A 26,726-nucleotide genomic window follows, 5' to 3' on the forward strand; every position below is an offset into this window, starting at 1 on the left:
TTGTTTGAAGATGTGGGAAGCACCGTGCTGGAGCCCATCTCCAACGACTCATCCCCAGGTCTGGGGTAAATACAGCGTCTCACTCCGGGTCTCAGTTCCGGGAGGGACAATCTGCCCCGCAGCCGGACCCTCCCTGGCTCTCGGGAGCACCTGAATCGCGAGGTGCGAGGTGGGGTGAGGAGGGCCAAAAGCTTTCGTTCCCCTCAGCCCCCATTCCCCTACCGCGGCCGCCGGGGCAGGCGGGAGGGAGGATGATTGACGGAACCGCTCAGTGGCTAGGGGATTGCGGAGGGAGGGACGAAGAGGGGGAACGGCGGAGCTTTCCCCTTAAACTGGTTGGGTTGGGCCTCGGGAAACAGCCTCCCCCAAGCCTATTGGCCTCTCTGAATGGGTTGTTATGGTAACAAATGACCGAACAGTCCCTTATGAATCGGCCAATGAGAGGGGCCGTCTTTTTTACCGCACCTCTGAACAGGAGGTGTTGCGAAAGCCCGGGTAGGGCCCGTAGAAGAAGGCGGTGCCAGGACGTCCTGCGGAAGGGACGAAGGCGGGGCTTGTGACGTTACTGGCCGAGCCAATCACGCCTGGTGTTTTCAACGGCCCCGCCCTTTTACCGCACATTTCCCCTCCCCTTGCTCATTTCGCACGACGCAGCGGTTGGGAACACAGACATTTTCGGAGCTGGAGCCGCCACTGCCGCCGCCATTTTGTGTCTGTGGAGAAAGAAGCTTCTGTGGCGGCTGGAAGTGGACGGAGATCACCCCTGAGACGGCGGCGTTTCATACCCGAGGTTCCCCCTGTGTCGTCCCCCAACCCCCCTCCGCGGTCAGCATGTGGTGAAGCCGGAGCCGCGAGAGACCCGGGGAGAGGAAGAGGAGTCGGAAGGGAGGCGGGGTGTCGAGAGCGGCTTCAGCTTCAGCTGCGGCGGACCTCGGAGGGGGGCCGCGGCGCAATGTCAGAGCAGACGCCGGCCGAGGCCGGTACTGCGGGGGCCCGGGAGGACGCCTGTCGGGATTATCAATCATCACTCGAAGACCTGACCTTCAATAGCAAACCGCACATCAATATGCTGACCATTCTAGCCGAGGAGAACCTGCCCTTCGCCAAGGAGATCGTCTCTCTCATCGAGGCCCAAACCGCCAAGGTTTTTATACACCCCGCAGCCTCCTATTCTTCTAATACTCCCTGATTTTAGTGTCAGCCTCATCCCAGGTCTCGCTTCCATCCAAAGGGGGACAGTGTTCCTCCTCTCCAACCCTCCACCTCCAACTCAGGCTCGGTCTTTGGCCCAGGCTTCGAGCGTGGGCCTCTCTTGTGGGGGAGGGAGTGGGGAGGATAAAGGGTGGAGTCCCACTTCCGCTTACCAACTCCCTATTTAGGCCACCGCATTGTATATCCCGAACACACGCTTTGAATAGAGCCCTTTGGGGAGGGGGAGACTTAAAAGGCAGTTTGTGGTGTGGGGAAGTAAGAGTTAAAACCATTTTAACCCCCGGGAGGGTGGGGAGTGGTGGTTCTCCCATTCCCAGCCCTCCCCCCACCCCCCGTACCCTTTTGGGTAATTGTGCTCTGTGGGTTGGAAGGAGGTGAAGGGGGACCTGGGAGCGAGCTGTTGGGGGGTGGGAATAGGGAATTGGCCCCGAGTGGAGCAGCCGCCTGTTAGGAGCCCAACATGGCGCCTGAAAAGCACATGATGCGAAAGGGAAGAGAGGAGAATCCATTCCCTGCCAGCCAGGCAGCTGCTCACACCCGTCAGCCCCGTTTTGGGGTGGGGGCGGCTAGATAAAACTTTTATTCTCCTATCGGAGGGTCTAATTTGCCCCAAAATACGGGAAATTGGGGGTGAGGGTGGGGTTTGGGTGGGGGGAGGAGATCTTATCCAACCTGTAGGTGGAGAACTGACCCAGTGGGTAACACGTACTTGGAGTTTTTTTTTGAAAAGTTCAGTCCCTCCTCCTCTTCCTTTTCTCTTTTTTTCCTCCCTTCCCTGATAGTGAAGACGTGCTTTTCTTCACCCCCTGACAGAAGTGGTCCTCTGCCACCCTTTATTTCCCTGTAGTCCTCCTCTTCTGTGGATTCATGTGGGAGCGATATGTCATTTAAGTTACTGTTAAACTTAGTTATCATAATGAGTTTTAATAGCTTCCCAGTATTACGTTCTTATTTTTCAAGCTTGTACTTATGGTTTAGTTTTTTCTAGTTGTTAGTGATTGAAATTAACAGGATGAGCCTCCTTTTACCAGAGTGAACCCCTTTTAAAAGGCCACTTTAACAACAACCACCAATATATTGTTTAGAGGCGGTTTCTGTCTAGTGTACAACTGAGTGGTCTGACTCTAATAAATGGTTTTGAAATGTGTGACTGGTATTATAAAATTTGTGAATAAAACATATAAAATATGTACTTGTCTTTTTTATTTACCTTTGTAAGGTGTAGAATCTGTTTCCAAGACTTATTTTTATCTACGTGGTTGTGTGTTTTAAACAAAAGTCTTTAAGTGACTTGGGTTCATTCTTTAGGTTCCATCCACTCTTTTGGGTAAATCTGTTCACAAGATACACGGTTTCAGGTGGTCCTTTCATACCTTAATTTAAAGAGGACAAAAAGTAAAGGTTTTTTGTTTTGTTTTGTTTTTAAGGGCCCAACAAGTTTGTCATGCTCAGTCTGACAGCTAAAATCCAAGTCTTCATTCACCTTTTCCTGTGAATGTCTGTGAAACAGCTATTGTTCTTTTTTTAAAGTATGAGACTTAAAAAGGAAGCATTCCTCATACTCAACATCCTTTTTATTGATACCACAAACATGTTGGACGTGAAAACTTAGTTTTTGCCTTGTTGAAGGCTTAACTTGACATTGAATGCCTTTTTTAAAAAACAAAACTGCACTTTTTTTTTTTTAATAACATTGATTTTAAAAAATCTAATTAGTATTTTTGGGATTACTAATATTCCACAGAGCCTAATATTTAGCAGTTCAGGTTGTCACTCAACAGTTTCCTTGCTGGTTTTTAATGGATCCGGAAGACCTTCGAGAAGTGAAAACTAAATGCTGACTATAGTGACCACATTAAAATTTGTATTTGTGTATGGCTACACGAGTGGTGAAAATAGATGGACTATTTGCTGATAAAAGCTGAAATTTTTTTGGCACACGTTTCCTGGTTATTTTTGGAAAGCCAGGTTGAGGAAAAGATGTAAAAGTCACTGGGGAAATAATAAGGGTTGGGGTTGAGGGTGAGGGGAGGGATTTTCTGTCATTTGGTAGCAAACTGGCTTGGTTTTGTGTTTTCTGGAGGTGAATGTTTGTGTCCTTATTCTCTAGCGTCTCAGCATTACTAAACTTAAGGATTCACACCTAATTTGACTCCTCCCATTAGGCAGCAGTAGTGAAAAAATATTACATACGGGATTCACTTGTACAATAAAAAATTAGCCTACTGAACAGATTTTGGTTTAAAAGAGAGCCTGTCTTCATAAGTACAACAATGACTAAAATGGTGTAAAACATGACATGGTAAGATAAAGACACAGCAATAAAGCATTTGACATGTTGGTATTTACTAGTTTACCCACATGCAGTGGCCTTGTGAACCCTTTTATTAGAAAGGACCGTAAAAGAAATTTTTCATACAAAGCTATTCAGAGGTTTCCTTGGCCAACTTTGGTTGTAAAGGTGTTATCAGAAGCAAGAGCACTTCCACACACTTGTATGGGCAATTGGTTTTGTGAAATATGGCATTGTGTACTGCAGAACTGTGAGCCTACCCTAGCTACAGGTAGCTATGGGTAAGTGTTGTTCAGGGTTAAGATTCCGATACACATGGGCTGGGTAAACGGGGATTTTTTTGTTTTTGTTTCTAAATCATGGGTGCTCCTGTGGAGTCGGAGTTAACACTTAGTTGATATGGTGTGTCTTAATGCTCCTCAAGTCTGTGAACCTGCTGATGCTTTCTGGAAACTTGATGTACATTCTAAAAGCCAGTGGTGGGTAGGCATTGCAGTTGAACTGGGGCAACATTGCTTTGCTTTGGAAAGGGCTACCTGTATCAGCATCACCACACTGGCGTTGCACAAATTTAGAAACCCTGGTTTGTGCATGTCAGAGGAAAAATATTTCGACGGAGAGTCCATGCTGTGAAGAAAATCTTCAGGACAAATCCTGGTTTCCAGAGTCAAGTTCGACCTGATTTACATGACTCAGCAGCTGCTCCATCCAGTTTTTCTTGTATCAGTAACAACTTGCACCTTCCTGCATGTTCATGTGCAAGTTTAAGAGTGTTTTTTGCCATTAACTTCATATGTGAAGTGTACTTAATTTCTTTGTTCATTGGATTATAAAGAAGTAATCCTAATAATTTTACAGGTAACAAAAGTGTCATAGACTTTAACATATAAAATATGCCTATGGAAATGAGGGTTTCTGCCAGAAGTCTGGAAACTTCATTGAGTCTAGGCACACTATAATAAGTTAATGTCACAAAACTTACACTTGGGTTACAGAAAATACCCCTACCACCCCGTGGTCACTTAAAACACAGGTCTTTTGTTTTGTTTTGTTTTTTTACCATATGAACCTGAAATTCCATTGAGTGTTAAATGAATGTATTAAAGGTTACAGTTTTTCTTGTAGTTCTGAGCTTATTTTATATGCTCAGCTAAAGATCATTGTAAGAGATGAGAACTTGGTTGAACATTTAAGTTTCATAAAGGTTAATTCAAAAGTATTTAGTGTCAACGAAAATAGAAGTCTGTATTGTAGGTTTGAAGCATCACTTTTAAAAGTAATTCTATGGTATGGTGACAATTCATTATACTAAACTTCTCAGTTTCTTTTTATCACTTCAGGCTCCTTCCTCAGAGAAGCTTCCTGTTATGTACCTTATGGATTCTATCGTGAAAAACGTTGGAAGAGAGTATCTCACTGCCTTTACTAAAAATCTAGTTGCAACATTTATTTGTGTGTTTGAAAAGGTATATATGCATTTAGAAACATTTGAATTTTTTAAAAAAAATGTGTTCCTGATTAAATAAATACTTGTCTTTGTGTTGGGTTTTCTTGGGTGGTGAAATGTTTTATTCTCTTGGATCTTTATCAAGTACCATGCTAAAGTTAGTGTTTTATGTTAGATTTTTAGAGCAGATTTTAGGGGTTTTACATTATCCGTTCAAGAATAGATGGGTTTGCTTTTAGAATTTGTTTTGTTTCGTTTTTAATTGAGTTTGTTCATTTGATTGAAGATCTGTTCCATCACTAGGACATGGGCAAAAAGATCTGAAGCTGTCAAAGAGTACTTCAAATTTCATTGTTTAGGTTTCTGGTGTTAGGATGTTGACTCTTCCTATCTGAAAAAGAAAAGCATAATCTTCCAGTGTCTCAACCTGTGATTGGTGCCTGAAACTTTTGTGATTTTTTTTTTTTTTTCTTGAAATGTTTCCTCTTGTTACTTTGTTCAAGTGTGTTTTATGTGAATGTTCTAGGTATGTGTGAATGGTGGGCCAGTTAATTGCTTTAGGTTATTTTGGAAATACTTTTAACCCCCCACTTAGTGTTTAGAAGAAAGGCTTGTTAGTTTCTATACCTAGAGATTGCAAATTCCTTCCATAACATTGTATCTGGTAGTTTGGTTAATAGAGTATTATGTTGAGGAAGACAAGGGATTTGCTGGAGTAATCAATTCTCTTCCTGGAAGGCTTTATCTTTCACACGGAGCAAAAGGACATTTATAAGCAGTTTAGTTTTAAATATTGTTTCCTAACAAAAAATTGGTAGTTCTTTTATTAGCTGCACCTGTTGTGTTTGGAGAAATCTTAACAGTTGTCAGACTTGGAGAATTGGGATTATTTTGAAAGAACTATTACGGGATTTTACTTGTTTGTTAGAACAGAAAATGTGTAGCTGTTACTTGGAGTAATTTTTTTCTTCTAAGTTCCTAAAAAAAATACTGTTAGTATATGCAGAAGAAATTTGGAAAGCTGTATTTCAAATTGTATTAAGGAGCTTGTTAATTAATAGTATATTGTAGACCTTGGCTAAATACTGCTTACCTGAAGCTGTAGTCTAAGGAGAAGCTGACTTTGTATTAAAGAAGTTGGGGAGCTAAACCAGCCCCTCAGTTTCAGTTTCATTATGTTCAAACTTAGTTGGGTGTTTGGTTAGAATACCTTTTACTGAATCTAATAGGGCCTTGACACTGCATTTGATGAAAATGACTTTATAGTAAGTATAATTCTCTAAAGACTCAAATATGGTCAAGGCTTTATCCTAAAGTTAAAATTCTAATTCAGTTTTCCCAAGTACTAGGTTTCTCTGATAGCTAGTTTTTGAATGTTGTTGTTATTCCCATCACAAGCATGAGCAGATAAATTATATAAAACTGAAGCTCATCAGTGGGTAAGATTTTTGTGAATTTCAATTTTTAAGGTGCCTTTCACACCACAAATAACTCATTCATTTGTGCGAACCAAATTGTATTGCAGAAAATTGGTTAGATAGTTTTGTTTTAATAAAATTTAAGCCATCAAGTGAACTATTTTCTAGTTGTTTTACACTTCTGTTCAGAGTAAGAGTAACATAAGGAATGCTATATCAAGCCCTAAAATTTGGAAACATTTTGTACTATTAAAAATACAAAGAATTGCTTAGTTGTTTGCTTTCATACAGGCTAGGGGATAGTGACTAATTTTTCTAATTTTTTTTTTTTGAGGGAGAAATTTATTAACTTTATGTTTACAAACAAAATATACCTTTAGTAAGTTATTACTACTGTATATATTTGTGGATGAATAGTATGTTTGCTATATTGAGTAGAACAGAGATTTATGTAGCTTTAATACTTAATATTTAAAACATTCTATAGTAACTTAACAAGCCATAGAATTGTTCTGTTGTTCTAGGTGGATGAAAATACTAGAAAAAGTTTATTTAAATTACGTTCCACATGGGATGAAATATTCCCTTTGAAGAAACTTTATGCCCTGGATGTCAGAGTCAATTCGTTAGATCCTGCTTGGCCTATTAAACCTCTGCCCCCCAATGTGAATACATCTAGCATCCATGTGAATCCTAAATTTTTAAATAAATCGGTAAGTTTTAATATGAATTTTGATTTATCTAAAATTTCTTGCTATAAAGAAATCTCAAGAATACCCTGTGCTGAATCTGTTTAGTTAAAAAAAAAATGTTTTTTCCACTCAGGTTCACAGTGCATTTAAAAATACATTCTCCTTTTTTGGGTATCACAAAATATACTTTCTTTGGTTTTTAAGTTTTTGAAAAATTTTCTGTGCGCTTATAAACATGATTGGCCATTTTTGATTATGGATAGTATTTAAGAGAGAAGCTGATAATTTTTAGTTTCCCCTTAGCTGCTTTTTTAGCTGTGAAATACATTTTTTTAACCCGCTATTTTTTCTTATAGCCTGAAGAGCCTTCAACACCTGGCACAGTGGTCAGTTCCCCTAGCATCTCCACTCCTCCAATTGTTCCTGATATACAAAAGAATCTTACCCAAGAACAACTAATAAGGCAGCAGTTACTGGCAAAACAAAAACAGTTGTTAGAACTTCAGCAGAAAAAGCTAGAGCTTGAGCTAGAGCAAGCTAAGGCACAACTGGTAAGTAGAGGATATTTGGCATTTTAAATATTTTAAACCTGTCTTCTGATAGAGAAGTAATTATTTTGTGTTTGAATTGTATGAGCATGTTATTTTTATTAGTAGTGTATTCTTTTTCCACTTCTATTTTGCAGATTATGGTATGTTAGACCAAATTTTTAATTCCTTATTGTAAAAGTCACTTGAATGTAAACTACACTATTTTCTTTCAAATACTTTTCTATTAAATTGCCATATTTTAAGATAACACCTTAGTTTTATTAACATTTCGTGAATTTAATACCTGTCCCAAAACGGTGGGTGTGTTGTTTTTGCATAATCTTTAATGTTTTATGAGCTTAGGTTTCATGAGTAGAAATATGGTTCTTAGAAGCCTACAAAAGGGGGCGCCTCGGTGGCTCAGTTGTTAAGCGTCTGCCTTTGGCTCAGGTCATGATCCCAGAGTCCTGGGATCGAGCCCCGCATTGGGCTCCCCGCTCAGCAGGAAGCCTGCTTCTCCCTCTCCCACTCCCCCTGCTTGTGTTCCCTCTCTCGCTGTGTCTCTCTCTGTCAAATAAATAAATAAAATCTTTAAAAAAAAAAAGAAAAAAAGCCTACAAAAGAAAAGCCATCACAAAACTAAGGAGGGCAAGAAGATTACATATTTCCATGCATGAATAAGCTTTTACTAAGTTATTTTACTTAGCACCTGAATTTGAGAGTAAGGAAGTATAGGAAGGCAAAATTTTATAAGTTCATTATCATTGACATTAGGAGGAACTAAATTTTATGACCTAAAATTTAGCTGGAATGACTCTGACGCTTGTGTACTTGGAGTGCAGTGATTTATTTAGCATTTTCTTAGTAGAAGTCTGGCTAGGAATCCTGAATAATTAGGAAGATGGAGAATTTTTTTTTTTCATTCTACTTAAAGATTATATTATAAAAACCCCAAAGTAAGTAAAGGACTAGTAAGAAATAAGTCCCATAATCTCTTCTTTTCATTTTAATCTCTACTTGAACACTAAAAGTATACAGTGTAAGTGTAGTATTGAATGGATTTATTGAATAAACATTACATTCCTTAGTTTTTGATTTCCTGACAATCTGCGTGTTTTATGTATTAACATGAACATTTATTTTTGTATTTCAGGCAGTTTCTCTTAGTGTTCAGCAGGAGACATCCAACTTAGGTCCTGGATCTGCACCATCCAAATTACATGTTCCACAAATTCCCCCTATGGCAGTTAAACCTCCCCATCAGGTTCCTGTGCAACCTGAGAAAAGCCGTCCAGGTCCATCCTTACAAATTCAGGATTTGAAAGGAACTAATCGGGATCCCCGTCTTAATAGGATGAGTCAACATTCTTCGCATGGAAAAGATCAGAGTCACAGGAAAGAATTCCTAATGAACACATTGAACCAATCTGATACTAAGACAAGTAAAACTGTACCCTCTGAAAAACTAAATTCATCCAAGCAAGAGAAAAGTAAATCAGGTGAAAAAATAACCAAGAAAGAACTTGACCAATTAGATTCTAAATCTAAATCTAAATCTAAATCACCATCACCTTTGAAAAACAAATTATCCCACACAAAGGACTTGAAAAATCAAGAATCTGAAAGTGCAAGGGTGTCTGATATGAGCAAGAGAGATCCAAGGTTAAAGAAACATCTTCAGGATAAGACTGATAGCAAAGATGATGATGTAAAAGAGAAGAGAAAAACTGCAGAAAAAAAGGATAAAGATGAGCACATGAAATCATCTGAACACAGACTGGCTGGAAGTAGAAATAAAATCATCAATGGCATTGTACAAAAGCAGGATACAATAATGGAAGAATCAGAAAAACAAGGGACAAAACCAGGGAGATCAAGTACTAGAAAGCGATCAAGATCGAGATCACCCAAGTCTCGGTCACCAATTATACATTCTCCGAAGAGAAGAGATAGGCGGTCACCCAAACGAAGGCAAAGGAGTATGTCTCCAACTTCGACACCCAAAGCTGGAAAGATTCGGCAATCAGGAGTTAAGCAGTCACACATGGAAGAGTTTACGCTACCTTCCAGGGAAGAGCGAAATGCTAAGAGAAGTAATAAACAAGATATTCGAGATCCAAGGAGAATAAAAAAGACTGAAGAGGAACGACCACAAGAAGCTGCAAATCAGCATTCTACAAAGTCAGGCACTGAACCAAAGGAGAATGTAGAAAATTGGCAAAGTTCCAAGTCTACCAAAAGATGGAAATCTGGTTGGGAAGAAAATAAAAGGTAGGATGTTAACATTTTAATCAAGTAAAATAAATTGTACATTTTAAAATAGAGTGTTATTTAAAAGTTGGGTAATACTTACTGGATGCTATAGTTAGTACTTAATTTTTCCATTTATTTCTTAATAACTCTGTGGGTGATATACCATTATTCCTGTTTTACAGATAATGAAACTAAAGTTTAGAAAGGTTAATCTACCTAAAGCTGCACATCTAGGACATGCAAGAATTAGAATTCGTGTGTGATTTTTCCTGACTTCAGAGTTTGTGCTCTTAATCATTTAGTTAACTTCTATAGTTAAATATATTTGTTTAACCAGATCCTTTGGAATATGGTCCTGAGAAATTTAAAAATTTTTTATGAAGTAACATACTGCTTTTATGGTTTCAGCTTACAACAGGGTGATGAACATAGTAAATCTCCTCATCTAAGGCATAGGGAGAGCTGGTCAAGCACTAAAGGAATCTTGTCACCTCGAGCCCCAAAGCAGCAGCATCGATTAAGTGTAGATGCCAACCTTCAGATTCCTAAAGAGTTAACTCTTGCAAGCAAAAGAGAATTACTTCAAAAGGTAGTTAACTATGATCACATGTAGTCATTATTCTCTTTTGTCTAAGTTTTTTTTTGTAAGTACTTTTTATATTTAAAATATCTGATTTCCTTTTATCACCCCTACACAGACGAGTGAACGTTTAGCATCTGGTGAAATTACACAGGATGAGTTCCTTGTTGTTGTGCATCAAATTCGACAGCTATTTCAGTATCAAGAAGGTAAACATAGATGCAATGTACGGGATAGTCCTACAGAAGAAAATAAAGGTGGATTAAAAAAGAAACCTCTCTTATCTGATGCTGAATTAACCTACTATGAACATAAAGCAAAACTGAAAAGGACACAGGTTCAGCATTCATTTCCAAGACTTGATCTCTTAGATCCTGATATTTTTGACTACCCTTTGACTGATGCCTTGTTGTCTGGAATAGAATGTGAGCCATCCAAAAGTAAACATGCAAGTAGGAATAGTGGAGCACAGTTTGACAGAAAAGAACAATTTAGTGAAAGAGCAAGACGTCTTTCTCCTATATCTGGGAGTCGTACTTATGCTGAGAATCTTTCACCCCATGAGGGCCGGAGAAGACATGACGAGCAAGTCTCTGCTAAAGGTAGAAAAAGTTAAATCAGATTATCCCTATTGAATCACAGCAGTGAAGGGAAAATGAACAAGCTAAGTGGGGATGGATTTTTGTGACTGTTCAGACTACCTTTTGTTTGTTTTGTTTCATTTTTTCCCCTCAAAGGGAAGGGAAGGGAGCTAATATTTACTAGGCCACTCTATGTGTTAGGTACTTTTCTTAGGTTCTTTATATATGTAATCTGATTTAATCCTCACAACAACCCAATTAAATATATATTATCCCATTTTATAGATAGGAATCAAGACCAGAGAGGTTAAATAACTTGCTCTCAAAGTCAAATAATTAGTTGACAGAATGGGGAATATTTTTTTTTTTTTAAACCCAGGTGTGTCTGACTCTAGCGGGCATCCTCTTACCTGCTGCTTGATTATGCTGTCTTTTCCTTCCCCTGTAATGAAGTGAGATAGTTTTGGATATTTTTGGCTAAACATTTACATGAAAATAGAAGATAGAAGATACTTTGATAAAAATTCAGATTCAGGGAAAATAACTTTTTTTCCTTTTTAAAAGGTGTGCGAGAAGAGCAGAGATCACCATTCAATGATCGTTTTCCACTTAAGCGACCTAGATATGAAGATTCAGATAAGCCATTTGTAGATAGCCCAGCATCAAGATTTGCCGGCCTTGATACAAATCAGCGACTTACAGCTTTAGCTGAAGATAGACCATTATTTGATGGACCTAGTAGGCCATCAGTAACAAGAGACGGCCCAACCAAGATGATTTTTGAAGGACCTAATAAATTAAGCCCTAGAATTGATGGACCTCCTACACCAGGTTCTCTTCGGTTTGATGGGTCACCAGGACAAATGGGGGGAGGTGGCCCTTTGAGATTTGAAGGACCACAAGGTCAGTTAGGAGGTGGGTGTCCTTTGAGATTTGAAGGTCCTCCAGGACCAGTAGGGACACCTCTGCGGTTTGAGGGGCCAATTGGTCAAGCAGGAGGAGGTGGTTTTCGGTTTGAAGGTTCCCCTGGTCTGAGGTTTGAGGGATCTGCAGGTGGTTTGAGATTTGAAGGACCAGGGGGCCAGCCTGTGGGTGGTCTCAGGTTTGAGGGACATCGGGGTCAACCCGTGGGTGGATTAAGGTTTGAGGGACCTCATGGTCAGCCTGTGGGTGGACTTAGATTTGATAATCCCCGAGGTCAGCCTGTTGGTGGACTTAGATTTGAAGGGGGTCATGGTCCATCAGGGGCTGCAATTAGGTTTGATGGACCTCATGGTCAGCCAGCAGGTGGGATCAGATTTGAGGGCCCTTTGCTACAGCAGGGAGTTGGAATGAGGTTTGAGGGCCCCCATGGTCAGTCAGTAGCCGGTTTGAGGTTTGAAGGACAACATAATCAGCTTGGTGGGAACCTTAGGTTTGAGGGTCCACATGGTCAACCAGGGGTTGGGATCAGGTTTGAAGGACCATTAGTCCAACAAGGAGGTGGAATGAGGTTTGAGGGTCCTTCTGTGCCAGGAGGTGGCCTGAGAATTGAAGGGCCTCTGGGTCAAGGTGGTCCAAGATTTGAAGGTTGTCATGCTTTAAGGTTTGATGGGCAGCCAGGTCAGCCATCACTCTTGCCAAGATTTGATGGATTGCATGGGCAGCCAGGTCCTAGATTTGAAAGAACTGGTCAGCCAGGCCCACAGAGATTTGATGGACCACCTGGACAGCAGGTTCAACCAAGATTTGATGGTGTACCTCAAAGATTTGATGGTCCACAACACCAGCAAGCATCAAGGTTTGATATTCCTCTTGGTCTTCAAAGCACACGATTTGACAATCATCCTTCACAGAGGCTTGAATCAGTATCTTTCAATCAGACTGGTCCATATAATGATCCACCTGGCAATGCTTTTAATGCCCCATCCCAAGGACTACAGTTCCAAAGACATGAACAAATGTTTGATTCACCTCAAGGACCAAATTTTAGTGGACCACATGGCCCTGGAAACCAGAGCTTCTCCAATCCCCTTAACAGAGCTTCTGGACACTATTTTGATGAAAAGAATCTTCAGAGTTCCCAATTTGGAAACTTTGGCAATTTACCTGCTCCAATAACAGTAGGAAATATTCAGGCATCTCAACAGGTAAGTCTGCTGCAGTTACTCTAGAATGATGTTATGCAGATATGAACTGTTTTTAATAATTCTGGATATTTACATAGCAGCAACATACAGAAGTCCTACTTCACTCTGACAACAAATACAATATTTATATGTCTGTACAGTAGTTTGTCTTTTACAGTCTACTTTGCAACGCAAAGTATGATGTCCAAGCAGGATGATCAAAAAAGAATTTATAGATTGATTGATTAAAGCAGGCTTTTGATATCTGTGGGAAGGAGTCAGGTTAGGAGTTCTGGCCTCAGCTTTGCTATTAACTAGCTGTTATGATTGTGTACAGGTCACATCTCTGGATATCAGTTCTATTTGTAAAGTAAGGGAAAGCACAAGGGAAAGCACTAGTAAAGTGATTTGTGTAAGGTCACACAGCTTGTTGGCTACCTTATGTTTGCATAGTATCTTAAACTTTCCTAAGAAGCTTCACATTCATTCTCAGTTCCTTATAATGCTATGAAACAGGTAAGGGAAGGTATTATTTTTCCTTTTTTGTAGAAAGTCTAGAAATGAAGCAACCCAGTCAAGTTACACTTGTAAATTTTTATTGTAGAAACGAGGCCTTACGACATCTTCAATATTTTTATATGTTTGGATTGTTAAAGTTTCAGTTAAAATATAGAAAGGATGTTCTTAAAACCAAGGTTTCTCTTAAAGGTTCTTACTGGTGTTGCTCAGCCGGTAGCATTTGGCCAAGGACAACAGTTTTTGCCAGTTCATCCACAAAATCCTGGAGCATTTGTTCAGAATCCTTCAGGTATGTACTTTCTGAACTTTGTGTTTTTTTGAACAAATATTGTTTCGTTGAATAGCTACTTTGTCAGTTTTATGAAATGACAATTTTGAGAGGGCATATATAATTTAGAGAAATTGAAGCTGGCTGGAATTTTTTGTTCTCTTTCTGAGTTTACATTGTTGATGTATATTCACACTAATCCTGTTTACAACTAGAGGTGGTTAGCCAGGATTTTGTAGACCATAAAAAAGAGAGAAGGGAGAAGTTTAGGGGGTGGGATAGGAGGGTGACATTTGTATTGAGGTAAAATGAAATAAATGATAAACCTCAGAAATCTCAATTATTTGATATTTTGAGGTTTTGTGTGTGTGTGTGTATGTGATGATCCAGTAAACATTAAGTGAGTACTGGGGATATTGCCTAAAGTTGATTAATTCATATGTCTTTATGGGCTCTCAAATAATAATCGTACATGATATGTTAAAAAAAAAAAAGTAGAAATGGGGCGTCTGGCTGGCTCAGTCGGTAGAGCATGTGACTCTTGATCCAGAGGTCATGAGTTCAAGCTCCACATTGGGCCTAGAGCTTACTTAAAAATAAAACAAAACAAAAAGTAGGAAAAAGCTGTGACTCCCTAGCCAGGTCCCCTAAGCTCTTTTGTTACTTTGGGTGAGGCATAACAATATTGCTATGGATATAATAACAGTATTGGATATGAGAGCTTTAAAAGTGAATTTTAGTTTTAATATAAGAAAAATGGGAAGTATATAAATTAGGGTGATTTATAAAACAACTGCAAAGTTTTAGTGTACTGAGAACTAGCCCAGCCAAATTGTAGCAGTACTTGCTTTATTTCTGAATCACTAAAACATTTTCGGAAACATGCTCTAGCATGGCACTGTTTAGCTTATAAATTTAGGGAGTTTTCCAAAACTTCTGAAGTAACTAGGGAAGTCCTAGTCAAGCTCTAGTTTATGCTTTAGTTCTTAAACTGTGGCATCACAAGAATTCATTCAATTAATTTGAAAGTTTTTTTAAAAAAATTTCTGGATTGACAATTAGGATTAATTAATATTTTTTTTTAATGTTTTTTGTTGTCCCTATAATGAAAAGAGAAGTAAAGAATTGGGATCTAAAATCAGACCAGGGTCTTAGAAGCTATACTTTACTACTTTTTGTTTTTTAAAGATTTTTTATTTATTTATTTGACAGGGAGAGACACAGCGAGAGAGGGAACACAAGCAGGGGGAGTGGGAGAGGGAGAAGCAGGCTTCCTGCCAAGCAGGGAGCCCGATGCGGGGCTCGATCCCAGGCCCCTGGGATCATGACCCGAGCCGAAGGCAGACGCTTAACGACTGAGCCACGCAGGCACCCCTGTACTTTCCTACTTTATAGGTGGGCAGGATATAAGCAAATATCTTCTCTGTGATTCAACTGCTTCCTCTGTAGTCAGGAGACAATAAAGTCAGTATTTGCCTGGGAATTTTTTTTTGAGAGATTAAAATAAGGTAGTATATGCAAAAGTACTTTGTAACTTCTGCTATATTAATATATTTTCCTTTAGAACTCAAGTTTTTCTTGTTGAGTAGAGGATTTGTTGTGTTGGGGTTGGTGGCATGAGATAGTGTGCAAAAATTGCAAATTTTTTTCCTTTTTGTAGGAGATAAAAAGGCTGCAAATTCTTTTTGTGTTTATAACCTTGGGGTGCATGTGTATATATACAGGGCATAGACACGTCACAGAGGAAATCACGTGTTTTTCTTCTAGGTTGGAGGTATTGAGATGTTAGATATGCCTTCCTTCTTCAAGTTCTTCTTACTATTAAAGAGATGTGAAAAGTATTCATTGTTCTATATTTAGCTTCTCTTAAAGTTTCTTCTCTAAAATGAAAGTAAAAACACCCCTTCCTTAGTAGTAAATAGACTTATATGTTCATGTATTCATTTATTTATTTATTTTTTAAAAAAAGATTTGAGAGAGAGAGCAGGGGGAGGGGCAGAGGGAATCAATCTCAAGCAGACTCCCTGCTGAGCCCAACCCTGAGATCCCAACCTGAGCTGAAATCAGGAGTTGGAAGCCCAACTGACTGAGTCACCAGGCACCCCATGTTCATTTATTTATTTAAACATATTGATCATTTGCTGTATGCCAGGCATTGTGCTGGGATGATAATTATTTATAGTGTAGCAGGATTTATTGATTTTTTTTAAGATTTTATTTATTTATTTGAGAGAGAGAGCGAGTGAGGAGAGGGGCAGAGGGATAAGCACACTCCCCACTGAGCGTGGAGCCCGACCTGGGGCTTGATCCCAGGACCCTGAGATCATGACCTGAGCCAAACGCAGATGCTTAACCGACTGAGCTACCCAAGTGCCCCACTATTGACCTTTTTTTTAAACAGTAAACACTATATTTAATTCCAAACACCTCATTGCCTTACAAATATTAATTTATTTAATCCTAATAACAACCTTAGGCAAGAACAGTTATTATTACCCTTTTGTAAAACTGAGGCACAATAAGCAACCTGGTCATGTCACACAACTAGAAAGTGGAATTTCTAGTTAGAATCCCTGGTGTCCGGTTCCGTGGTTCATGCCCTTGATCACTAAACTTGGCTGCCCGCAGACTTGTGGATAGCTAGTTACAACTCTGAAACATAAATAGCTAATTCTAATGAAATACAAATGTTTAGTGTGTGAAATGCTGTTGTAACTGACTATTGAGGCTAATTTATTCATTCATATATTCAGACATTTCATTTTAACAGATACTAATTAACCTACCTCTGTACAAGGGGCTGTGCTAAGTGTAGAGTATGTGGTGGTTATGTGTATTGTGGATGCAAACTGAATTTTCTCCCTTTAAGAGCAGTTTATAGTAGTTCAGAACTTTTTTCTAGAGGTATTGGGAGGTGCATAATAGTGACATACAGATACATTAAAATACTGTGTTTATAGTTGATTTAAAGAATAGTAATTATTAGATTAGTGCTTAGCAAAATATGTAAGACTGATTCCTCACCAGTGAGCTTTAAAGAGAAGACTGTTATCCTTGTCGCATTTAGTCAAATTATTGAAGCTTTAATAACCCTGACACCTGTTCAGCAGTAGTCTGAGCTGCTTTGCAATTGTAGTACTTCAGCAAAGGTCAGAGGGGCAGGTATACTCTGAGCCACATGGCTCATCTTCGTTCCCCTGGGTAGTCATGGGAGGAGGATGGGGGGCAGGAATACTTTCACTTAGGCTTTGGGTTGTTTTTTTTTCCCTCCTGGAAATCTATGCTGAGAGATAGCAGTCTCTTCATCTGTACAAAACTGTCTTTCCCAGTGTGGTTAGAAGATGAGAAATAGAAAATTAGAAAGGTGGAAGTTGGGTCTAGAGGTGGTGCCGCACTAAGTAGAAGGGAGCATGAGGCTTTCTGTTCTGTGTATTCTGCTTTTCTTTGGCATGGATTTAATTGGGCAAAAGTAGGTAATAACTTTTTTTTTTAAAGATAATACATATAAAGTACTTATAAGTACTTATAAAGTATCAGTGTTTTCAGTGTTAGCTTTTAGTATTTATCCTAGAATATATTTTTAAGAGATGATGACTTGTTAACTTAAATGAAAACTTCATTTTAGGAGCTTCTGAGATAATTACACTCTTCCTTAACAGGATTTTGTCAAATTAATTGTTAATAAGGCATCTTGAAGAAAACTGTAAAAAATGCTTAGTATAATATGCATCTTTAAGTTCTTTCAATTAAGAGTGTTATTTTTTTGAAGGAGCTCTTCCTAAGGCATATCCTGATAATCATCTCAGTCAGGTGGATGTAAATGAATTATTTTCAAAACTGCTAAAAACAGGAATTCTCAAATTGTCTCAGCCTGATTCAGCTACAACACGTAAGTATGGTTCTATACTTCATCTATACAAAATTTCACTAAGTTATAAAGATGTATGTGTAATATAACGATACAAGTTATGATAAAAGTTCTTACAATAATTGGATTTTTTATTTTTTTCTGAAAATCAAATAAAATTGGTTTATAATGAAATTCTTCAAAAATTTTCTAAGATGGCCCTAATACCTTTATAGTGCACATTGTTTCAATTAACATTCCTGTAAATGTCATGTGCAGATTCTTCACTAGGTATTCTTTATTAATTTAGCTTTTTTAAAATAATTTGAATATTGATGAAATAAAATTTCATGAAAATTGACTTTTAAGAAATCATACCTAGTATTGCTTATCAAAATAAAGAATTGTATTCGTTTCCTTGGCCAGTAAATACAACGAATAGACAAGATGGGATTCTCTATGCTTACAATACACAATAGTGTTCCCCTATAATAAGAAGGCTTAGAGAATGGTATTGAGAAAAATTTTTTTTTTCAATTGAAGAAGTAAATGAAGTTGCTGCTCAGCCTCCCCCTGAAGAGGAGGAAGATCAAAATGAAGATCAAGATGTTCCAGATCTTACCAATTTTACAATTGAAGAATTGAAACAGTATGTAATCTGATTTTCTTATTTTCCAAGATAAAAAGGACAGTGACTTTAATTAAGCAGTGGATATTATTATTAGTGCTATTCATTTTACCCCTCTTACTGTTTATAAAATTTAGGAAGCACATTTTCTTTTTTTTAAACCAGTTTTAAGTTTTTAAATTCTCTTCTAAAATATGTCTGCTGCACAAGTATTTAGGCCAAAAGGTCTTCTCTAAATTACTATTTTTTACTATCTGTGTTTGGTACAGTAAATATGGGGAGTTAAAATATTAGCTATTGATAATCATGTCTTCCTTTTATATCTTCATTTCTCTTTAATCATTATATTTTCTTTATTTGATATTCTTGTGCTTTTGAAGATATGAAAATGAGATTTTTAGAGTCTAGTATTTAAATTTTTAAAAAATCTATTTTCATTTCATAAGTAATACATGTTCATTGTAGAACATTAGAAAATTCTGAGGTGCCTGGCTAGCTCAGTCCGTAGAGCATGCAACTCTTGATCTCAGGGTCAAGAAAATAAAATTAACCTACAACCTACATTTCTCACTTACAACCACTCATTTAACATTTGGTGCATATTTTTTCCCAATATTCTATTGCCTGTATCGCTCATATAAAAATACTTAAAGGTGCTTTATGGACTCATTATATCCTCATGGGTACTTTATAAAAATACAGGCACCTAGTGGTTATACCTTTTAAAATAAATTTTTTTTCAAAGTAATTCACATAATTAAAGTTTTATAATGAAAGGCTTACAATAAAGGCTTATAATAAAAGATGGCATCCTTTTCTTCTGGTACTAGTCTTCACCCAGAATCATTTTTTAACCATTTTTAACTCTTTAGTTATGGTTCCTTACATTTACTTCTCTATTTCTTAAAAGATTCATATTTTTCTGATTTGTCACATTTCTTGATTTATCACATTTAGACAATCTCTTGACTTCTTGAAAATGAAGATTGAGCTAGCTCTTTTATTGTCCTACCAACTCTTCCTCATACAGTTATAAAACCATTTTTTATTAAATCATAATTCAGTATTAACAGTTAATAACTGCTGTCTTTGTTCAGTTAGTTAGTCTGTATACCTATTTCTTTCCAAATAGGGAGCCCAGAATTTTAAGGATTGATGCTGACCTCAGTTTGCCATTAGTTTAATTTTTCTTTTTAGTAATTTGTACTATCATTATTTCTTGTGTACTACTTTGACCTTTCTTTAGATGAGGGGTGGGGCAGTTAGCAGATGATCATTCCCATTTTTAGCTAGAAAGGAAATAACTGCACCAGGCCTATCAATAAGAGGATAGACTCCCATGTTCTAAAATTCACCAGTTATTTTAAAGAGGGTTAATGACACACTATTAGAGAATAATACTGATATTTGGGGTATTGTTTCAGCCGGCTTTTGGTTGAAACATTATTTCGTCACATAATAATGGCTTCACCATTATTAAAATATGGAAAACTGAAATATTTGTAACTGCCTTTTTTTAAAGGCCATTTAGCCATGTTATCAAAACTAAAGATGATTTCTGTGTTTTTCAAAATAGACGTTATGATAGTGTTATAAATCGACTGTACACTGGTATTCAGTGTTACTCCTGTGGAATGAGGTTTACAACATCACAGACAGATGTATACGCAGATCACTTGGACTGGCATTATCGGCAAAATAGAACTGAAAAAGATGTTAGCAGAAAAGTCACTCATAGACGTTGGTACTACAGTTTAACGGTAAGTAATCAGTATACCTCCAAACCATCTTTTAACCTTTAAATCATATAGTTCTGTAAGTGTATTAGTTTAAAAAATTGCTGGGAGCCATTTCATGAATTTTCTGAATAGAATTTGACTCCTAGAATATAAAAGGTATTTTTAAATAAATTTGAAGAGTATATAATATGTTTCTTCTAACTCTAGAATTCCAATTTTTGTGTGACTTTTTTTTGGTAAAAAAATTGTATGTGAAATTTATCTTGTTTAGATCAGTAGTTGTAATTCTAGAGGCAATGGAAAATGAACATTAAGATCTTAATTTTTCAGTAGTTGTTTTATGTAGTCTATTAGTTATGGGGTTCATAGAGAAGGTTTAATTAAAAAAAACCAGTATTAAAGTATTTTGTAGACAAATGTACCCTTATCTTTCAGTGGCATTATATTAAAGATAAGCAGTAAAAGTTTAGAAACAAATGAAAATACTCTTTTTAAATCAACTCCTTTTAAGGACTGGATAGAATTTGAGGAAATAGCTGATTTAGAAGAACGTGCAAAGAGCCAGTTTTTTGAAAAGGTGCATGAAGAAGTCGTGCTCAAGACTCAGGAGGCTGCTAAAGAAAAGGAGTTCCAAAGTGTACCTGCTGGACCAGCTGGAGCAGTTGAGGTAAGAGAAGAATATTAAATTTTCTACCTCTCGTAATGTCCCTGACTTCCTTATCAGTTACCAAAAACAGTGAAATGTTAACTATTTTTGCATGGAAGAATGCAAAATCCTTAGAACTTATTTTGTATCTGTACTATATATTGAACTTTCAGATAACTCTTAAATTCCTTCTTCTACCTTAATTGTTTATATGTATTTACCTCATGTGATTGAATGTGTTCTGTAAATTTCATTTTATATGATTCTATTTTAGAGTTGTGAAATCTGTCAGGAACAGTTTGAACAATACTGGGATGAAGAAGAGGAGGAATGGCATTTAAAAAATGCTATTAGAGTAGATGGAAAGGTAATTTTCAGTTCTTTATAAAAGTGTTAAGATTATATTTTTTTGTAGGGGTAACTTGCCACTTTGAAAGAAAAATATTTTTGTTTTTTGATTTTTATAAGAAAGGTGTTGGACTTGATAGTGTTTGAGTTGGAAGGTATCTTCGCCATCAACTGGTTCTATACTTATTTTATATAAGAGGTTGCATAATTAGTTAATGATAAACCCAGACTGGGTCTTCTAAATCTAGTTAGTCTTCTTTCTGCCTAACCACACTATTTTGATTTTGAATTTACATTTCATTATAAAAAACTGTTACTGTCTTCAGAGTATACCATGTTATCTACTTAAATGTATAAACCAAGTTTAAGGAGAAATTGGGATGAAATTTTTTTAATCCACATTTGTGACAAAGTGGTTTTTGTTACCTTTTCAAAGATAGCTATTTTCTGGTGTAAATTTAAAAAGAAAATCATATCAGAATAGTCTATTAGAAATGAATATACATGTGAATACCTGCTTTTTTTTCTTTTTGCTTCAGATTTATCATCCATCATGTTATGAAGATTATCAGAATGTAAGTTCTTTTTGGTTACTCTTTCTTATTTACATGAATAAATTTTGTTATTTTTTTGCATCAGAGCAATATTGTTATTTTAACCTTATTGATGTATTCAGCTGTTTTGTGTTTTGATGTATCATTTAGGTTGTTCACCAAATATTGGTGCTACATTGATAGGATCTGATTTAAATTTTGAAATTTCTGTATTCCTTGCATTCTATTCACTTGAGTCTTGATGTCTTTAACTAGAGCAGTAGGCCTAGAGAAATGTGAGAGAAACTGAAGATAGGGATCATGATGGGAACAGGTTTCTAGAGTTATGGGTAGCACTTACTGCCTTTTTTTTTTTTTAAGCCATATAACATAGGAATAATTTTTAAATGATCACAAGTGAAATCTGAAAGACATGTCTATTGACCTTAGAAGTTCACATTTTCATATTTGAGAGTAACCATTTTTTTTTAAACCAAACAACACACTGGTTCAGGAGGCAGTTTGGAAGATTTATTTAGGTCATTGAAAGAGTAGACTTTCTAGGACGTTTTGATGGTCTGTGAGGTCAGAGTATTTGAAATTAGGATAGTCATAAAAATTCCAGAGTATGTGTAGCGGTTACCATCTCTGTGGGGTTAACTATAGAGGTATGTCTCATCAACTTCTTTTGGCCTTAAATTGGTGACTGCTTTTCTTGGCTTGGATCATTGCTGAATACGTATTAAATGCTCAGTATACCTTTTATTTGGCTGCTTTCATGGCTTTTTATGGGGAAGCAGGTATTTCAGTTGCATTCGGTATATGTATGTTTTTTTGCCCATACAAGGGGTCTTAAACTAAATGTCATTTAATGTGATACTTTTGAACTTTAATCAGAACTTACAGAGCTTTTCATTTTGTAGACATCTTCATTTGATTGTACACCATCTCCCAGCAAGACACCAGTTGAAAACCCTTTGAACATTATGTTGAACATTGTCAAAAACGAATTACAGGAACCCTGTGAAAGTCCCAAAGTTAAGGAAGAACGAATTGATACCCCACCAGCTTGTACAGAGGAAAGCATAGCAACACCCACTGAAATTAAAACAGAAAATGATACAGTCGAGTCAGTTTAAATAAAATGAGAAAGGTATGTTTTTCTTTTTAAAAAAAAGCTGCTGTTGGATATAGAAGGTGAAGAATTTTTTATGTATATATAGACATATATCTATATAAATTGTCTAGCTGAGGCAGGGCCTTCAGCTATCATTTGGTTAATAAATACATTTTAGTATTTGCATTTCCTACTGCCTGCACAGTTTCAGGTGCTTGTTGTGTGAAAGTTCTGTAGATGTGTGCAAATTTAACAAAATGAAATTGTATGTGTAAAAATGTACGATTTTCACTTGTGAAACTGTAAATTATAAATAAAAAATATTTTTGCTATCCATGGAGTGTAATATTTATGCACACCATCAAATAAAGACAGTGTTTCTGTACTTTTTATTGGGTGAAAATGGAATTAAACAGCAACCTCAACGTAAGATTTTTTTTCTAGTAGCTTCCCACGATTAAAGAAGCAAATTCTGGTTAGTTTTATCCTTCAAAAGAGGGGTGTGAGAGAGCACTGCAGGACTTTTCTCAAATAGAAAAGCCAGATTTGAAAATATTTTAAAAACGAAATAGGACTTTGCATATATATCTCTCTAGCTATAGAGAACCATCCAGGTGTCCATTTTTGAAAAGTATCTAATGAAGCAACTTTTATTGAACTTGGACACTGATGCCATCAAACGATTAATAAATATATTTAAGTACTAAAGGTGATTTTTTTTTTAAATGACATTTTTAAAATATGTCAAATGATTTAATGCAGATGAACATATTTCTATTTTAAGTTACAGGGGAATCTGTAAGAATGTTCATTTGAAACATGGTTAACCTTTTTCCTTTGTTGGTTTTGACTGAATTAGATGGATACCATGAGATGTTAATATTCATACATGTAATAAATAGAATGATGAAGAAACTTCCAGTTTGTATCTCTTTATTTCTTGAATGACTTTAGAATGTGATATCTTTTTCTTATGTCTTTGTTCATTACCGTTCTTTAAAACATGAACATGGCACCTGCTATAAGCCAGGAACTCTGAGATGAAGATTAATCTTTTCTGCCATCTATTGGAGGAGATGGGCATATAAAACAATTTTGTTTGTTGAGCATCTACTGTGGGGTAGGCACTGGCAAATTTTTTATATGTATCTTTAGTATTTACAGATAATCCTACATAGTAGATGGTATCCCCAACGTACAGATTGAATCACTCAAAAAGTTGTAGGATAAGAATGTAGACCTGGTTTTGCTTCATTTTATTCTGTACTACTTCTACAATTAAAAAGAATACCTTAAGTAGGTACATCAAACTACCTGGAAGTGGGTTAAGGAGGACTTTATGGAGGTGGTGGTATTTGAGGTATTGGGTCTTGGAGGATAACTAGGAGTCCACACTGGTGGGAAGGGTATCTATGGAGAATGGACAGCAAACATAAAGGCTTGAAAACATGTGTTTTCAAAAAATTTTTTATATGGTTAAAATCCAACAACTTTGAATAGATTATGAGGAGTCTTTTTGGTCATGCTTAGAAGTTTGTATTACACTGGTGAGCATGGGAGCCACCAGAAATTTTAAACAAATCCTATCTGCATCTTTTTTAAGAATCAAGTGAATAGAAATTTATGAGATTGTCAAATGTTATAAAGAGGTTCAGTAAGAAAAACTGGTAGGTGTCCACTGGATTTGAGAGGTGAAAACATTGTGTGATAGCTGAACTTACGAATATAAATGAACACTGTCATGGAAGAAATGCTGGGGTCTAATCCAAAAACATAGGCAAAATTTTCTTCTGTCTTCTTTTGGGGGGGATCATAACTTTTATCAAATGCTTAAAAGTATATGACAAAAGGCGACATTCAAACCTACCAGTGTATCAAGAGTATCCATATCAAGGGTCAAGTCCTTGAGGAGCAAACATTTAGACTCTTAAGTAGAAGGGTAAGAAAGCACCATTGAGGAAAAAAAAAAACGTAATGGTAAAAAAATTTCGAAGAATGGGCAGTAAACAAAGTCAAGAAAATATGGAATGATATAGAAATATCCTCTAACAACTGATTGAAGAACAGGTGAGTATGGGTGTTAACACCAGTTGCAATGGGTTGTGTGGGTGAGAGGTGACAAAATTGTAAGAGCTACTCTATGAAATTTAACTGGAAATTTAACTGTAGTCAGAATGAGACAAAAAGATGTTAACATATATGTTAAAAGGAGTTAATTGGAGAGACTTGAAGACAGATGATAGACCAGTGTCAGAGTTGAAAAGAGATTATCAATAGCACAAAAGGAATTAGCTCTGGAGTGGCAGAGGGACAATACTTCCTCTGAGATGATCATAGGTCTTTATAGTTGGAAATGAAAATCCAGTTCCTAGTTTTTCTTTGAGGTAGGAGGTTGGATATTGGGTAGTGATTTAGATGTGTGGCCCCCAAATTTCACCGCATTACAGTCAGTGAATATTAAGAACAGATTGTTTATCTCTGGAGGGTCTCATTTAGTAGATTCTCATTCAGATCCCTCTACCATTTAGAAAGCTCCATAGTTAGTTATACATGAAAATAATGTCAATTATATCTGAATTTAAAAAAACCCCATAGTTGATTTTAATGAACAGCTAGATCTGATAACTGATCTAGAAAGCAACACTGAACTGTAGCCCCAAAAGATGGAAAAGTAATAGCACTTACTACTGGGAACTAGAATGAGTAATCTACAACGGAAAGTGTAGCAAGGAAAACCAAAGAAAGCCTTATGTAAGATGGAATACTGTTTTTTGAAGTAACAGTTGAAGTTTGTGAGAACAGATAAAAGCATTTTATTTCCTAAAACCTGCAAATTTCATTGTTTATACTCTCTACAATGTTCTGATTTTAACATAATTGGTTAAAACTTAGTTCTAACTTTACTGTTCTGGAAAATACTACAAAGTAATCTGTTACTTAGCTAAAAATAAAATAAGCTTTAGCAAAAAAAAAAACCTCATATAATAAAAATTCAAAGATTTTCAAGCAACAACTAACCTAAAATAGACGATTCTAGTTTTGTTCTCCCAGCAGACTTTATTTACAACCTATTTAGCAACTAATAAATGCTACAAGAGGTTTATATGAAATATTCAGAAAAATACACAGCATCTAACTGCAGGGAAGTGGAAAGTTTTAGCAGACTAAAGAGGAGGTAATCTGGAGGTAAAAATGTGAAAGTCAGGCTATTATCAAAAAGGGCGTGAACTGCAGAAGTAGGGTTTTCTCCTAATCCTATATGGGGTCACTTTGCTGTGCAGGTGGGAAAAAGCAAGTTAAGAGCAAAAAAGTTCACCTACAGGGTGAAAGTTTGGAGGTGGGCATCAAAGGGAGAGCAAGAATGCCTGGGAAGCAAGAGAAGAGAGTATTTAGGCAGAAGGAAGTTGGTTACCAAAACACATTTAATTGAATTTTCGGCCTGGGGTTGGCCCTGCTCCCTCCTCTGGAACTAAATGCAAAGAGCTGGTTTATGGGAGATTAGGCAGACCCTTCTTTGAAAAAACAGAGGTGGAACCATAAGTTTCCTACTTACAAAGAGCTCCACTTCTCTGGAATGCTGAGATGCCCACTTCATTGTGTTCTGGAATGCTTCACTTGAGACATTTCCTTTAATCAGTCCCTCACTTACCTTGAAATCCTGTGCATTCTGGGTTTTTACATCTTGACTCCTGAGTGTTACTAATGACTCCTTGCCAAAACCAGTGTTTTTCTTAGCTTCTTAATCTTCCCTGGCCCATGTACTCCTTAAAAGTACTTTCTCTTGCTTTATATAACATGTTTTTCTGTGCTTCTGTATTTTTATTTAGGAAGAATTTTTGTAAAACTTAAAAAATCAATACAGAAAAAGTCTCCTTTCACATCTTTCTTGTTCTATAAAGTACTGAGTTAATCACCTATAGATTCTTTGAAAAAAATTTTACAAAGAAGGGGTGCCTGGGTGGCTCAG

At 36.8% G+C, this 26,726-nt stretch overlaps 1 protein-coding gene across 3 annotated transcripts; it reads left to right on the top strand.

Annotated features, from left to right (window-relative positions):
- Positions 1 to 655: 655 nt before the first annotated feature.
- PCF11 (PCF11 cleavage and polyadenylation factor subunit) lies at positions 656 to 26,726 on the top strand. 3 transcript variants are annotated; one of them, XM_032393516.1, is made up of 16 exons: positions 656 to 1,144; positions 4,846 to 4,971; positions 6,895 to 7,083; positions 7,419 to 7,613; positions 8,746 to 9,863; positions 10,254 to 10,434; positions 10,544 to 11,027; positions 11,571 to 13,135; positions 13,823 to 13,922; positions 17,671 to 17,790; positions 18,292 to 18,397; positions 19,953 to 20,136; positions 20,627 to 20,782; positions 21,036 to 21,128; positions 21,649 to 21,684; positions 22,566 to 26,726. In XM_032393516.1, the coding sequence occupies exons 1-16, from the start codon at positions 953 to 955 to the stop codon at positions 22,779 to 22,781; spliced, it is 5,061 nt and encodes a 1,686-aa protein (XP_032249407.1). In that variant the 5' UTR covers positions 656 to 952; the 3' UTR covers positions 22,782 to 26,726. The 3 variants fall into 3 exon arrangements, with proteins under 3 accessions (XP_032249407.1, XP_032249408.1, XP_032249409.1); XM_032393517.1 differs by having other exon boundaries at positions 953 to 1,144; positions 10,544 to 10,634; XM_032393518.1 differs by lacking the exons at positions 18,292 to 18,397; positions 19,953 to 20,136; positions 20,627 to 20,782; ... (1 more) ...; positions 21,649 to 21,684; positions 22,566 to 26,726 and adding an exon at positions 18,175 to 18,283 and having other exon boundaries at positions 953 to 1,144.

The sequence above is a fragment of the Phoca vitulina genome, unplaced genomic scaffold (assembly GCF_004348235.1).
Source record: "Phoca vitulina isolate PV1807 unplaced genomic scaffold, GSC_HSeal_1.0 scaffold74, whole genome shotgun sequence".
Classification (NCBI taxonomy): Eukaryota; Metazoa; Chordata; class Mammalia; order Carnivora; family Phocidae; genus Phoca; species Phoca vitulina.